Source organism: Salvelinus alpinus, chromosome 17, assembly GCF_045679555.1.
Source record: "Salvelinus alpinus chromosome 17, SLU_Salpinus.1, whole genome shotgun sequence".
In the NCBI taxonomy this organism is placed as follows: domain Eukaryota; kingdom Metazoa; phylum Chordata; class Actinopteri; order Salmoniformes; family Salmonidae; genus Salvelinus; species Salvelinus alpinus.
Window position 1 is genome coordinate 12,827,219 of NC_092102.1, and position 16,767 is coordinate 12,843,985.

The 16,767-nt window shown below is 43.7% G+C and overlaps 1 protein-coding gene across 2 annotated transcripts in view; it reads right to left on the bottom strand.

Annotated features, from left to right (window-relative positions):
• Nucleotides 1-9,712: 9,712 nt before the first annotated feature.
• The window catches only part of LOC139542168 (fidgetin-like protein 2), a 28,950-nt gene continuing 21,895 nt past the window's right edge, over nucleotides 9,713-16,767 (bottom strand). For both annotated transcript variants that reach the window (XM_071347261.1, XM_071347262.1), the window contains one exon: nucleotides 9,713-15,549. In XM_071347261.1, coding sequence (XP_071203362.1) covers nucleotides 13,403-15,549 — 2,147 coding nt within the window. In that variant the 3' untranslated portion in view covers nucleotides 9,713-13,402. The remainder of the gene's footprint in view (nucleotides 15,550-16,767) is intronic.

Genomic DNA, 16,767 nt, shown 5'->3' on the forward strand with positions numbered 1-16,767 from the left:
CATTGGTGCGACTGGCTTCCGGGTTAAGCGGGCATGTGTTAAGAAGTTCCGTTTGGCAGGTCAAACCGGAGGACGCATGACCTGACCTTTGCCTCCCGAGCCCATTGGGGAGTTGCAGTGATGAGATCGTAATTGGGGAGAAAAAATAAGAATATTGAAATATATGTAAATGAATGTGTTTACTGTTAATATGCTCATAATACCTGTAAAATGACATGAATAATTTTGTGAAACATATTGAAGATAACAGGCAGACGGTAAATACTGATATGAAAATGAAAATATTTGTCTATTTGCACAGACAATAAAATCCTGTAACATATTTTCCCATTGTCCATAATAGCTAGCTTTGACAAAATTGCATTCCTTTAATGGGCAACTCAACTGCCTAGTAGAGAATATGTTTCAAGAGTTCTTAAAATTATAAAACAACATTTGAATAATTTCATAATTCCAAAAGGATGTTTTAGAGATCAACAACATTTTACAGGCTTGTAATTTCCCATTTTATACACAATTAGGTCTGAAAATGTGTGATTAATGAGGTTCGGTTTTGCTTCACTTCCTGGTTTTCAACCATATTTGAATGTGTGTTAAACAAAAATGCAGGAGTCCGATAATGAATGATATGATAAATAATTTTACTAAATGGCATTGGTTGAGACGATAAAATATGCCAAACAAAATTCATATGTTTGATTTCATTTAAAATTAAATTAAACAGGCAGCTCAACCGCCCGGGTGAGCTGCCTGTGAAGGTTAATCTATTTAGAATTCAGGCTGTAACACAACCAAATGTGGAATAAGTCAAGAGGTATGAATACTTTCTGAAGGCAATGTTGGCCTTCTCTGGTCGAGGTAAACGTTGGGTTAGTAGCTGATCTCTTAAATAGTGAAAAGGCCTTCTTTTCATAAATATTACTACAATTTGTCTGTAAATAAACAAAACAACAGTAGTACTGTTCCAAAATATGATATCAACTGACTTTTACTTCCTGTCAAAAGATGCCATCAGAGTCTACCAAGAGCAGCCACCGCCAGGGTTGTCAGTCAGGTTTCAGTCTTTAGTAGCCTACACATTGAAGACAAACACACCCCCAACCAACATGTCAATACAAATAGGATAACTTACGTTGAGACAGCAGGTAGCCTAGTGGTTAGAGCGTTGGGCCAGTAACCGAAAGGTTGGATCGAATCCCTGAGCTAACAAGGTTAAAAAAATATGAATCTGTCGTTCTGAACAAGGCACTGACTTGCCGAGTTAAATAAATGTTACAAGGGCATTACAAATTCTGGTTATTTTTTCTTTAATTTACTGGGTGAAATAGGATGAAAATATCGCTGCTGCTCTATCAAGGACAAGATGGCTATAAAATATGAGAATATGACATTTGTTTGAGGCAATCCTATTCATTCTATGTTGAATTCAATAGTATTTTGAAATAGCCTCTCCTATGGTTCAGCCCCATTCTTTCTCTCAGAGAATTGATGTGCAGGGTAGTAGAGGTAGGGTAGAGTATTGGCTAGGGTAAAGCATTGATGCATGCAGGGATTTCTTTCTACTCTTCGCTACCAGTTAGTCTGTAATCATTTTCGGGGTGCTCCTAGGTAAATGCCCTTCACTGCTGTTATTGCTGGACTGGTCTGGGCTGCACATCTGGAACCAATACAGCTGTGCAGGGTAGTAGGAGTAGGGTAGAGTATCTCATGGGGTGGGGGGCTCTGGGCTTGTGGGCCAGCCAGAGTGGGGCACAGGGTAAGTGGGGGCTACATGAGGTGGGGGCCGGGGTAGAGTGAGGGCCAGAGAGTGGCGGCTTTGGTGGCAGCCAGTGTGAAAGCTACAATGTGGGCCATAGGGGTGGTGAGGGCCATGATAGTGGTGGAGGTTATAGTGTGGGCCCAAGGGGGGGGGGGGGGGGGGGAGGATGGTGGGGGCTACGGTGGGACTTGTAGGGAAAGGGGTAGTGTGGGGGCTGTAGGGGTTGGGCTGGTTGCTGCTTTGGCCCTGGGGGTCCCTGCGTCCCTGACTTCAAAATAGACTTGATTGCTAGCAGCTAGCAGCTGGCAGCTCTAACTCACCCCGTGTCAGGTCTCTCCTCTGATGTCAACCTTGTCAGTATCAAGGCTGTTGTGCTGCATGGCCTGAACAATGGAGTGGCAAGAAGAAGCGCTGAGCTGGAGAAACGCACTGTGGGGGTGGGGGGAGAGAGGCCTGGACAATGGAGAGGCAGGAGGCAAGGTGGAGAGAGAGAGAAAGAGAGAGAGAGATAGAGAGAAAGAGAGTGATAGGGAAAAGTTGGACAGAGATAGGGGGGAGGGGGGCAGACTTCACATTGTGTCCATGTGCAATGTGATTTAAGTTTTTGTAAGCTTGTTGTGAGGCCTCCCTTGTCCTCCCTTCTTCTTCTCCTTCTTCCCCTCCCCTCCCTTCTCTACTCCTCTCCTCCCTTCTCTTCTCCTCTCCTCTCCTCTCCTCTCCTCTCCTCTCCTCTCCTCTCCTCTCCTCTCCTCTCCTCTCCTCTCCTCTCTTCTCTTCTCTTCTCTTCTCCTCTCCTCTTTCAGTATTATGAGTAAATATGAGGGTGGATCATTAGCATCTTTTATTATCTCATTATAAAATCTACTCGCCTAATTACTTCCAATTAACAACACTGACAGGAAGATGATTGACTTCCTGCTTCTTGTTGGCCGAGAACCAATCAGAAGACAACAACAACACTTCATTAGCAGAGTATGGGAGAATAGCTATTTAAGAGTAACTTTGCAAATTAGCTAGTAGTTATCACTATAAGGCTTTGCACCAAGGTATAGAGTATTTGAAATTATTTAATAAAAGTTTATACTTAGTTTAACAACTGTACAGTTGAAGTCGGAAGTTTACGTACACTTATGTTGTAGACATTGGAGTCATTAAAACTAGTTTTTCAACCACTCCACAATTTTTTTTGTTAACAAACTATAGTTTTGGCAAGTCGGTTAGGGCATCTACTTTGTGCATGACACAAGTATTTTTTCCAACAATTTGTTTACAGACAGATTATTTCAATTATAATTCACTGTATCACAATTCCAGTGGGTCAGAAGTTTACATACACTAAGTTGACTGTGCCTTTAAACAGCTTGGAAAATTCCAGAAAATGATGTCATGGCTTTAGAAGCTTCTGATAGGCTAATTGACATCATTTGAGTCAATTGTAGGTGTACCTGTGGATGTATTTCAAGGCCTACCTTCAAACTCAGTGCCTCTTTGCTTGACATCATGGGAAAATCAAAAGAAATCATCCAAGACCTCAGAAAAACAAATGTAGACCTCCACAAGTCTGGTTCATCCTTGGGAGCAATTTCCAAACGCCTGAAGGTACCACGTTCATCTGTACAAACAATAGTACGCAAGTATAAACACCATGGGACCACACAGCCGTCATACCACTCAGGAAGGAGACTCGTTCTGTCTTCTAGAGATGAACGTACTTTGGTGCGAAAAGTGCAAATCAATCCCAGAACAACAGCAAAGGACCTTGGGAAGATGCTGGAGGAAACAGGTACAAAAGTGTCTATATCCACAGTAAAACGAGTCCTATATCGACATAACCCGAAATGCCGCTCAGCAAGGAAGAAGCCACTGCTCTAAAACCGCCATAAAAATGCCAGACTACGGTTTGCAACTGCACATGGGGACAAAGAAAGATAAATGGAGAAATATCCTCTGGTCTGATGAAACAAAAATGGAACTGTTTGGCCATAATGACCAGCGTTATGTTTGGAGGAAAAAGGGGATGCTTGCAAGCCAAAGAACACCATCCCAACCGTGAAGCACGGGGGTGGCAGCATCATGTTGTGGGGGTGCTTTGCTGCAGGAGGGACTGGTGCACTTCACAAAATAGATGGCATCATGAGGGAGGAAATTATGTGGAAATATTGAAGCAACATCTCAAGACATTAGTCAGGAAGTTAAAGCTTGGTCGCAAATGGGTCTTCCAAATGGACAATGACCCCAAGCATACTTCCAAAGTTGTGACAAAATGGCTTAAGGACAACAAAGTCAAGGTATTGGAGTGGCCATCACAAAGCCCTGACCTCGATCCTATAGAAAATTTGTGGGCAGAACTGAAAAAGCGTGTGCGAGCACGGAGGCCTTCAAACCTGACTCAGTTACTCCAGCTCTGTCAGGAGGAATGGGCCAAAATTCACCCAACTTATTGTGGGATGCTTGTGGAAGGCTACTCAAACGTTTGACCCAAGTTAAAACTTGTTATGGCTGTGATCCCGTTAACGGGATCGATATGACAACAGCCAGTGAAAGTGCAGGGCGCCAAATTCAAAACAGAAATCTCATAATTAAAATTCCTCAGACATACAAGTATTTTACACCATTTTAAAGATAAACTTGTTGTTAATCCCACCACAGTGTCCGATTTCAAAAAGGCTTTACGACAAAAGCACACCATCTGATTATGTTAGGTCAGTAGCTACTCACAGAAAAACACAGCCATTTTTCCAGCCAAAGAGAGGAGTCACAAAAAGCAGAAATAGAGATGAAATGAATCACTAACCTTTGATGATCTTCATCAGATGACACTCATAGGACTTCATGTTACACAATACATGTATGTTTTGTTCGATAAAGTTCATATTTATATCCAAAAATCTTAGTTTACATTGGCGCGTTATGTTCAGTAATGTTTTGCCTCCAAAACATCTGGTGATTTTGCGGAGAGCCACATCAATTTACAGAAATACTCATAATAAACATTGATAAAAGAAAAGTATTATACATGGAACTTTAGATAAACCTCTCCTTAATGCAACCGCTGTGTCAGATTTCAAAATAACTTTACGGAAAAAGCACAGCATGCTATAATCTGAGTACAGCGCTCAGAGCGCAAACAAGCCCATAAAGATATCCGCCATGTTGTGGAGTCAACAGATGTCAGAATAGCATTATAAATATTCACTTACCTTTGATGATCTTAATCAGAATGCACTTCCAGGAATCCCAGTTCCACAATAAATGTTTGATTTGTTCCATAAAGTCCATCATTTATGTCCAAATACCTCCCTTTTGTTCACGCGTTCAGTACACAATCCAAACTCACGACGTGGGGGCAAGTCCATGCGAAAGTTCAGACGAAAAGTCATATTACAGTTCGTAGAAACATGTCAAACGAAGTATAAAATCAATCTTTAGGATGTTTTTAACATAAATCTTCAATAATGTTCCAACCGGATAATTATTTTGTCTGTAGAAATGCGATGGAACGCAGGTCTAACTCTCACGTGAACGCGCGTGGTCAGCTCATGGCACTCTGCCAGACCCATGACTCAAAGAGACCTCATTCCCCCCTCCTTCACAGTAGAAGCATCAACCAAGGTTCTAAAGACTGTTGATATCTAGTGGAAGCCTGAGGAAGTGCAATATGACCAATATCCCACTGTATATTCGATAGGCGATGAGTTGAAAAACTACAATCCTCAGATTTCCCACTTCTTGTTTGGATTCTTTCTCAGGTTTTTGCCTGCCATAAGAATTCTGTTATACGCACCGACATCATTCAAACAGTTTTAGAAACTTCAGAGTGTTTTCTATCCAATACGAATAATAATATGCATATATTAGCAACTGGGCCTGAGTAGCAGGCAGTTTACTCTGGGCACCTTATTCATCCAAGCTACTCAATACTGCCCCCAGTCATAAGACGTTAAACAATTTAAAGGCAATGCTACCAAATACTAATTGAGTGTGTGTAAACTTCTAACCAACGGGGAATGTGTTGAAAGAAATTAAAGCTGAAATAAATCATTCTCTCTATTATTCTGACATTTCACATTCTTAAAATAAAGTGGTGATCCTAACTGACCTAAGACAGGGAAGCTTTACTATGATTAAATGTCAGGAATTGTGAAAAACTGAGTTTAAATGTATTTGGCTAAGGTGTATCTAAACTTCCGACTTCAACTGTATATAAACACCGTCACCGTGGCCAGATTGCAGAGACAACAGGCAGTGTTTCTGGGCGTTGTCTGTTGTGCCCATCAGACCTCCACCAACACAACAGATCTCCTTTGATCCTCGAACACATCCTATTATACATCACCAGACATAGGCCTGTTGCCTCCATGTACTAATAGTAATAAGTGGATAAAGGGTAGATTAGTAAGTGATGTCTTACACATTCTTGGTATGCTTTGGTATTCCTTGATCGGATGAAGAAAACCACATGTTAAAGCAAGGATCAACCAGGCCTATAGGCTCTATGGTACAATTAGATAAAGGGGTAGATTAGCTTGAGCTGGCTTATACATTCTTGGTATTCTTTGGTGTTTGTTAGTACTCCTTTCTGAGGTATTCACTCCAGTCTTCCACAGGAAAAGGAACACTGTCGGTCGCTGCCTTACTCTCCAACCAAGGTGCCATTGCTGCCTCGCTCGCTAACCAAGGTGCCATTGCTGCCTCGCTCTCTAACCAAGGTGCCATTGCTGCCTCGCTCTCCAACCAAGGTGCCATTGCTGCCTCGCTCTCCAACCAAGGTGCCATTGCTGCCTCGCTCTCCAACCAAGGTGCCATTGCTGCCTCGCTCTCCAACCAAGGTGCCATTGCTGCCTCGCTCTCCAACCAAGGTGCCATTGCTGCCTCGCTCTCCAACCAAGGTGCCATTGCTGCCTCGCTCTCCAACCAAGGTGCCATTGCTGCCTCGCTCTCCAACCAAGGTGCCATTGCTGCCTCGCTCTCCAACCAAGGTGCCATTGCTGCCTCGCTCTCCAACCAAGGTGCCATTGCTGCCTCGCTCTCCAACCAAGGTAACATTATATAGAAGGGAACTCATGAGAAGAGAACATTCATCTACTCTTGGAGGACAATGGGAAGTATAATAAAAAATGGTATTACAAATTATTATTATTAAAACCAACATGTTCTGAGTTTTACCTTCAGCACTCTTTCTCCCACTCCCAACCTCTCACTGCCTGTCCAAGGTTATGTTTCGGTCTGGTGTTTGTAAGTGTGTTCATGATGATAATAAAAAAAATAATTATAAAACTAATTTTCTAACAGCTGGGGAAACAATTATCCTTGATGACAGGCTGAAGGACAGCCACTAACCACAAGGATGTGGGAACAAAACAGCTATATGTCATTATTAGACTATTATTAATCACACAGTTAACACCCTCCCCACCCTCCCACCCCCCCAACACACACACACACGCGCATGCACACACACACCACCACCGCCGCCACACGCTACTCTACAGGGACTCACACAGACGTTATAGCTCAGTTAAGATGTTGACATTTCTGCTATCCCTATCCCTAACCCTAGCCCTAGCCTCAACCACAACCCTAACCCTAGCTTTAACCACAACCCTAAACCTAACCCTCAACCACAACTCTAACCCTCAACCACAACCCTAACCATCAACCACATCTAGTAAGTAACTGACTAATTTCAGAGTTAGCGCTTGATTCAATCCGTATCGCTGAAGTTCAGTGCTATAGCGCGATTTAAATTTAAAGGCAATGTTCCCGGGTTCGCACACTATAGCTCTGAACTTCAGCGAAACGGATTGAATCGAGCCCTTATACTGTTATTGTTACTGATTTTTCCTCTATGGAAAATCTTGCCATTCAATTTGGATTGCAGGTTCTTGAGAGATGGCTACCAGTAGCTTTAATTAACTATTTCAGAGTTAACTGTAGTTGTCACTGACCGTCCCTATACATCATTTGTCATTTATTCACATTCAGTCTGTGTTTTCTGAAAGGTGTCAAGGAAGCCCAGAAATAGCAAAGTTGAGACAGTATGGGGCACGGTGTTGTTTACATGGTATGACAGGGATGGAGGAGCTCAGTGCTCTGGTGCTGCTGCTCTGGGTCCTCTTGGGTACTGTGTAATTATTCAGCTGTCTCTGGCCTGGGTCTGCTACTGCCGCTGCTGCTGCTGGATCTTTGCACTAAGGAGGTGAAAAATATCCAGCAACTCTTTGGAGAACAGTGGAGGAAACTAAGGTTTATTTGAACAATAAATCATTATTTTTTAAACAAACTTCCATTGACAGTTGCTGGACAGTTTTTTAATGTTCATGCAGCTTGGTTTGAAAGCAGTATTCTTTTTTTTCTTTGCTGCCTTTGAACCCCGAGAGCATTGAGGATGACCACATTCCCAAAACACAAGCACCAATACAAAAAACAACCACCAAGACAAGACTTTATTTGAATCTATACTTTGTTCTGTGTACATCATTCATGTGTAGGCTAATCTATGTCACCAGAGATGCCTGTGTGAATCAGTGGAGGCTGCTGCGGGGAGGACGGCTCATAATAATGGCTGGAACGAAGCTAATGGAATGGCATCAAACACATGTGTTTGATACCATTCCACCTATTCCCCTCCACCCATTACCATAATAAGGTTCTCCCCACAGCAGCCTGTGGTGTGAATATATAGCACGGCGGCAATATAGCCTAACTATACTGAACTGAAATATAAACGCAACATGTAACAATTTCAAAGATTTTACGGAGTTACAGTTCATACGAGGAAATCAGTCAATTGGAATAAATTAATTAAGCCCTAGTCTATGGATTCGCATGACTGGGAATATAGATATGCATCTGTTGGTCACAGATACCTTAAAAAAAATGGGCCTCACAATGGGCCTCAGGATTTCATCACGGTATTTCTGTGCATTCACATTGCCATCGTTAAAATGCAATTGTGTTCGTTGTCCATAGCTTATGCCTGCCAATACCATAACCCCAATGCCACCATGGGGCACTCTGTTCACAACGGTGACATCAGGAAACTGCTCACCCACACAACGCCATACACGTGTTCTGCGGTTGTGAGGCCGGTTGGACGTACTGCCAAATTCTCTAAAACAGCAATGGAGGCAGCTTATGGTAGAGAAATTAACATTAAATTCTCTGGCAACAGCTCTGGTGGACATTCCTGCAGTCAGAATGCCAATTGCATGCTCCCTCAAAACTAGAGACACTTGTGACAAAACTGCACATTTTAGAGTGACCTTATATTGTCCCGAGCACAAGGTGCAGCTGTGTAATGATCATGCTGTTTAATCAGCTTCTTGATATGCCACACCTGTTAGGTGGATGGATTATCTTGGTAAAGGGGAAATGCTCACTAATAGGGATGTAAACAAATTTGCGCACCAAATTTGAGAGAAATAATATTTTTGGTGCGTACGGAAGATTTTTGGGATCATTTATTTCAGCTCATAAAACATGGTACCAACACTTTGCATGTTGCATTTATATTTTTGTTCAGTATATAAAGCCATGTTACTGCTAGTGCGAAAAATCATTAGCGTTTTGATTCATTAAATGATTTGTTAATCAATTGAAGTGACTTAACTGACCTTAACATTGGGGTCAGTCCAGGATATGGATGTAGAGTGAGGTAAGATGAAACCATGTTGTCATTCCAGCACTCTCTGGAATTGGAATTTTTTAACAACCCAATTGGAATCCAAAATCAGAACTCCTCAACCAAAACCCTAAGCTTGATCAAAGCCTTGGTTGAGTGGCAAGACTTCTGGCACATACATTAAGCTCCCCACTGTAGACCGGGGTTCAATCCCCACATCTATTCTTCCCACCTACCTGTATCCTCTTCTCATTTTAAAGCTGTCAAAATACTCACAAAAAATCATACACTCTGATGTCATTAAAAAAAGAATGACAGGGCCAACAGTCCAATATTGACATATTTCTGTTTAATATTGTGTAATAATATTCTCTTAAAATACAGTCTTTTCTGAGGTAGACCATTATTACAGTTCAAGAACATTATTATCAGTTTGAAAACAGACATAAAAAAGACATGAAATTAATACTTTCATGTACAATATGTTGCCAAATGAGGTAGAAATGGTTACAGAAGATGTACAAGAAGCAAGAACAAAGTTACTGTAATATTAGATTAAAAACAGCTAACAAAAGCCTATTTTGTTGAACAAACTGTTGTTGTATTTTTTGTTTCCTTATTGGCTTTAAGACACAACACTGATTAAACAAAGGTGTATTGTAGAGATGATATCAATGATATGCATGAGTCAAACAGGAAGTACTACCTCACCCAATCATCAATACCTCTAACGATAAGACCTATTCCCACTCATCATCTCTGATTAATACATTAAGCAGTAACATATGTAGAGTGAGGTAATCCATTAATGAAAAACAATAAAACAACAACTGACAGAATAAGGAACAAAATGATTATGTTTTTCTGAATCTACATGTTTGACAAACATGGAGGATTTTGGGAATCTGAGCTCTGGGAAATAGCTAAAATATTTTTCATTATTCACATTAACTAATGATAGTATTGATATCGGCTGCTTTTCATGAACTAAACTCCCATGACTTCTGTTATAAACTACGACAATTTGCCTCAAGCCCCAGCCCCTGCCTGATATGTAACACCTCTATCTGAAAACGAATTATAACTTCCTCTAATGATCCTTATAAATTATGTATCTTAATGTTATGACACATAAATGATTACATATTTAAACCCATCTCTCGAAGGCTCCCTAAGGCTTATTTCTCCTGCTTAGTTTGAAGATGTATTTCCAGTTTCTTAGACCTACTGTGTGTCCCAAATGGCACCCTATTCCCCTTATAGTGTACTACTTTTACCAAATGTGTCTCAACACTGGGGTCAGTGTGTTTGACCCGGCTCTATGGCATGACTGAAGCCACCAGCTGTACAGGGGAGACTGGAGAGAGGCCAGGGTTGTGATATTAGGTTCCCGGACATCAATCAGAGCAATGCCACTCCAAAAGGAGGAGGGAAGCAGGGGGTAGGAGGAGGGGAGGGATCGATGGAGGAGGGAGAGGGCAGAGGGGGCCAGCCACATGGTCACTGGGGCCAGCAGCTAGGGCTATAGGGACGACCCTACCTCTATAATAACTGCATTGGGTACAGAGAAAGAGCGATAACGAGAAGAGCGAGAGATGGGGAGACGGAGAAGAAGAAGAAGACGATTACATCATCCTCCAGTGTACCTCCGGTCTGCACACCATGGTAACGGTCCAATAATCATGACCTCACCTCAGTACCTGCAGCTCAACTGAATGACAAGATATTTCCAGGCTGTTGTTAAACAGAGTAGTAGCGATAGCACAACCCTGTGTGTATGCTTTTCTCTGGATTGTCATGTTATATTTAGGATTGGATTGTATTGTACATAATGCATAATACTGATTAACAATATATGGTTATTGTTAGACATGATTAGCTGCCGAATGCATATAACTGATTCATCTTTAGGTCCTTGCTCATTTTGTATTTTCTTTCTGCTGTATATGACAATTAAATGTATATGACACTTAAATGTATATGAGAATTAAATGTATATGACAGTGGTTTTACTGCTTCTTGTCTGTGTCCAGGCTTGGAATATAAATGTGCACCTTTAATTAATAGATTTCGATAAAGAGTTGCATCTATTACAATAAAAGATGTATATAACATTAATGCATGAATATGACATGTTAACTCACAATGCTTTGGGTTGATTTGTAAACAGTTTGTCCAGCAAAAAATGAATATTTTCTGTGTTCTACATAACACTTCATAAAGACAATCATCATTCCACCAAAAACATCTACATTAAAAATAAAAGGATACGATTTTTTTTGTATTTATATATTCATATATAATAATAATAAAAACATGGATTTTATGGGATCAAATATCCTTTGAAATACCTGAATTACATTCAATGTTACTCTTTGTAGCATTTTCAAGTTTCTCCCTCGAGGCATATGCACAGACAGCTGCAGTGTGTATACAACAGGACTGTGTGAGGTCTTTTCTCCTCTTGCTCGTCAGCTCTTCCTCCCCTCTTTGACTCTCTTCACTAAGACTGAAGACTACATACATTCTTTATTTCTTTTTTGAGGTAAAGAAATTCTTCCTGAGCATTTCAAACAAGACTACATACATACATACGAAGAAAACCAGCAGATAGGTGAAAGAGACAAACAGACATCAAAGGAAGCGCCATCTTGCCTTGCTGTGCTTGTCTGTGTTACAGGGCTGTATTAAAGCAGCATTCTCAGGGAAAACTGCACCGAATGAGGAATGTGTGATAAACCACAGTTCAAATATATTGTATGTGTGGATGTTATACTCATGGCTTTGAATGATAGTGTTGTATATTCAACCACAACCTAGTCTCATGACCTTTATGTTCTATTTCAACGTTTTTGTAAAGTTGCATGTTAACGTTTTTTCTTGTACGTACAGCACCATTCAGGATGTACACAATTGATGAGCTATTGGAGTGGTTTTGTCTCCAAAACAGCTGTGAATGATGTGATACTGTACTATAGGGGGAAGAGGGACCATTGATCCCAAAGTGTCCACGATAAGACCAGATCAAATGATGATGATGCGTTTTGTTGAATTATTTCAGCACAATGACATGACTTTGGTGAGAAGCTAAAAGCATTGTTTTTAGTTAATAACCCATAATGCTAAGAGACAATGAGGATTTGTTGATCATTTTTTTGTGGGAAAAAACCCCACCATAGCTGTTCAAATAGATTCTAAGCTGTTTCCACACACCAAATGACCAATGAAAACTAAAACACCACAGGAGTGGACTGGTAATAGATAGGGTCCTCAGAGTAGCAGTCAGACGACAGAGGGATCTCTCAAACAATCCTTGGGACATGTTCATTAGGAAACAAATGTTTTTAAATGTTTTGCAACGAAAATGTGTGTTTTTTATTGGACGAGTCCAGGTAGTCCTGCCCCTTTTCAATCTGTTTTGCAACGGAAAGCAAAAAAAAGGTGTTTCTTATTCTTAAGTCCAGGTTGTTCCTAAAGACCCTGATGATCCATCACCTTGGACTACGTCACCTTGACAACACATTACTGATTTATGTCCTGGATCACAAAAAAATATGGATCTTTGGGTGGAATCCAAACTGTCTAGAGATGCACGTTGCACAAAACTCGACTTTTGCGTGATTCATGCACTGATGTCGAGATTTGAGACAAGTTATGCACATGGATCTCAAGTTAGGATTTGAGAAGTAATCTCCAATGATGCAGTTATCCCACCATATAGGTTCAACTACTACTGTAATACACTGCCCCGTCCACAAAGGCCTCATCTATCTTTTTCTTTGGGAAAAATAAAGTATATGTATATTTAATAGAAACATCAGCATGCTAACCAGAGAAACCTATGTTAAATCTGCTTCTCATCTCTCCCAAACCTTCATAATAATAAGTAATTACACAAAAACTAAACAGTAAAACATTCCCAAGACTTGTCATCATGTCAAAAGTGAAGACAGGGTTTACATTCACAGTCCCCTACATTATATTACATACAGTGGCTGTCTCCCTGCCTTCCTTCCTCCTCATTGACTGTACACCTTGCTCCACTCCATACAAGTGTCCAGTTCTTTCGGGGTGGCGTGCGACTGCGGACGCACCTTGCAGAAGGCGTTCTCAAAGTCTTTGAGGGCTGGGGGCCCCGTAGCCTGTCCTGAAAGGCTATGTAAGGGCCCCTGAGGGCCCGAGGAGGATGCTGAGGATAGGGCCTGCTGGCAGAGCTGCAGCAGCTCCCACACAGAGAAGCCCTCTGACCGCTGCAGTACAGCCCCCAGCTCCCTGTCACTGAGAGAACATCCCTGGGGCACTAGCGCCTGCAGCAGCACCTGTCTCCGCATCCCCGCATCTGGCAGGCCCACGTGGTAGTGCTTGGCGAAGCTCCGATGCACCGTATCCTGGAGCAGGTCTGGCCTGCCGGTGGTACACACCACGATCACCAGCCCAGGGGCTCCCCCCGCCGACCCTAACCCCATCTGGGCCTTCTCCAGGGCGGATAGCAACACCTGCCTCAGACCCTCCTCATCCTCCAGAGCCTCCACTTCACTGAGCAGCACAACAGAAGGCTGTCTCGCCCCCGCCACCTGCAGCGTGGCCCCCAGGATCCCCTCGGCATCCACCTTGCCTTTAGAAGCTAACATGGCCCCGCTGAGCCTATAGAAGGAGGCCCCCAGCTGGGCGGCCATGGAGCGGGCCAGGGTGGTCTTCCCGCTTCCCCGGGGGCCGAACAGCAGCACGGTGGCTGGGGGGAGGATGGTGGGGCTGGGCCTTAGACAGGGCCACAACAGCTCCTCCTCCAGGGCAGCTTTGACGTGGGTCAGCCCAGCCAGCTCCCCCCATAGCAGGGCTGGGCTGCAGTCCAGCACTTCCCCGTTGACTAGATCCAGAACCATGGGGTCTGGACTCTTCAGGCTGGCTGTCTCCCCTGGTCCAGACCCAGGCTGGCCTTGGCCGTGGATGGAGGGGCGTTTCTGGTTGTGAGCCTGGGAGGAGCGGTGCTGCTGCTGTTGCTGCTGGGAGTGGGAGAAGCCCTGGTTTTCTGACCCTCCTCCTCCTCCGTTCTCTCCAGTCATCCCTGCTGCCGGGCTGTTCTCCCCTGCCACAGCCACCATATAGGGAGGGGACACCAGGGGCTGGGAGGAGGGCTTACTGGGCTTAAATGCCAGGGGATCTGTGCTGCCTGTGGTGAATCTGATGTTTCCTTTATCCCCCATGCTGTAGGGAGAGAGAGAGTCCCCTCCTCCTCCGGACTTCATTGGGTCGTAGCCTGAATACTTCCTGTATCGAGAACCTTCCCCCTCCTCTTCCAATGACATGTCAAATGCCTTCCTCTTCACCCCACCTCCAGACTCCTGGTAGCTGTAGCTACCCCCGACTACGGTGGGCCGGGAGGGGAGAGGAGTAGGGGTGGCCAGCCCGGAGTGTAAGTACCCTGCAGAGGGGTGGCTGTAAGCGGGGGCCAGGCTAGGCTGGTGGGGGTAGCTGCTTGGCGGGTAGCTGTAAACTTGGGTGGAGGGCGAGTAGCTGGGCACCAGGGTGGGCGTGGGCTGGAGGGGGTGGTGGAGGGAGGCGGGGGGAAGTGCTGAGCCAGGCAGGGGCCCGGGGCAGTACCCAGACGAGAGGTAGGTACCGTTGTAGCTGGGGGGGTTGTAGTCACCAGAGTGAGACCCAGAGCAGGAGCTGCTACCACTATATCCAGAGTCTGAGAGGTTACTGTTGACCACTGACACACTGCTGGCCCCTGGGGGCCCTGCTGATGTGGCCCCAGCCTTGGGGCCTGACAGACCATCCAGGGACCCGGGGTAGGGCCCCTCCGCACTGTGGCTCAGGGGCCAGGGCTCCAGCTCAGTCTTGAGGCCATTGAGGCCACCGAAGGCCCCTGGCTCTGGGTAGGCCCCTACAGTGGGCCCCGGTGGACGGTTGTAGGGTGAGTCTAGAACACCAGAGTACTTCTCTGCATAGCTCTTTAGCAGATTGGAGGCGGTTAGGGCACCAATGTCGTCATTGGCCCAGGCGTAGCCGTGGGTGGAGCCTCCTCGGGCGTGGGTTCGGCCAGCGGTGTACAGCTCGGACTTGTGGGCCGGCGAGGAGGTGGTGGAGGACACATCCAGGTGCTGCTCAGGCCACTGGCTGAGGGACTGGGCATGCTCCGGGTTCCAGTGCATCTTATACAGGCCTGGAGGAGAGGAAACAGAAAGAGAGAGAGACACCAGGTTGTAAGGTGTTGTTTAGGACAGTGGTTCCAGTGCATCTTATACAAGCCTGGAGGAGACAGAGACAGAAACCAGGAAATATACGAGACAACACAGAACAATAAATGTGTTGAAACCAGTGGCGGTCGGTGCCGTTTAAGATGAAGGAAGGATGATTTAAAAAAATCATGAGCATGGCCTTATTTAAAGCATATTGGATGACTGTCAATCATATTCCATTCACCCATTTCAATGTAACAGCGATAGGTTTAGGGTACTACATGATACTCAAATTTTCCCTATACCCAACATGAGGTTGCTACAACCTAGCCTATGAAAAGTTTGTCAACAGAATTGGCTGAATTAATATACACCTGATCACACGTGAACACAGTTCACTTTCATAGCAGCCACAATGTATTCCTTCCCGCATCTTTGCAATCTCCTCTTCAAACTTTTCCCTTCGCTTGTGGACTTCAATGCACAACACATCAGCTGTATGTGACCAGGCGAAAAAAACTTTCCAAGCCATATCATAACAGCTACACACAGTCTACATCGGTGTCACCATATTAGCTAAAGTAACGTTGTAGTCAACATATTTAATAGAACTAACAAGTTAGTAAACCCCCTGCAATCATGCAGTAACGTTACGGTGTACAGTCAGTAAGCAGTTTAGCACTGGTGGCAAAAAATTTGTAAAACCAAAAGCTTACCTTGACTTGGAAGAGTTCCAGTGTTTTTAATTTTTTTTCGCATTGAACATGCCATACAAATAAAGGCATCTTAATTAATTATATGAAGAGAGCCTTGGTCCTCCTTTCTTTTTGATGACCAATTTACCCCTTTTACCAAAGAGCACCTTCCGTCTACCAAAATCTGCTATTGTGTACCTTAGCAGTGCTTCCCTTCCTTCTTTTGTTCCAGTGTTGTGTTGAATAGTCATAGCCAGTGAGCTAGCATCCCTCTGTTTGAGCAGGGTGTTTGAGTAGGCTAGTCTACCTAGCTGCATTTGCTAGTTAAGTAAATATGTCTCTAACTCCCTTTTGCTTCTCCTTCATTTTGGAAGAAATGTATTTGTTCAAAACTGTTCAACTATTGTTTTTCTCTCTCTTTGAGTCAACTACTCACCACATTTTATGCACTGCAGTGCTAGCTAGCTGTAGCTTATGCTTTCAGTACTAGATTCATTATCTGATCAT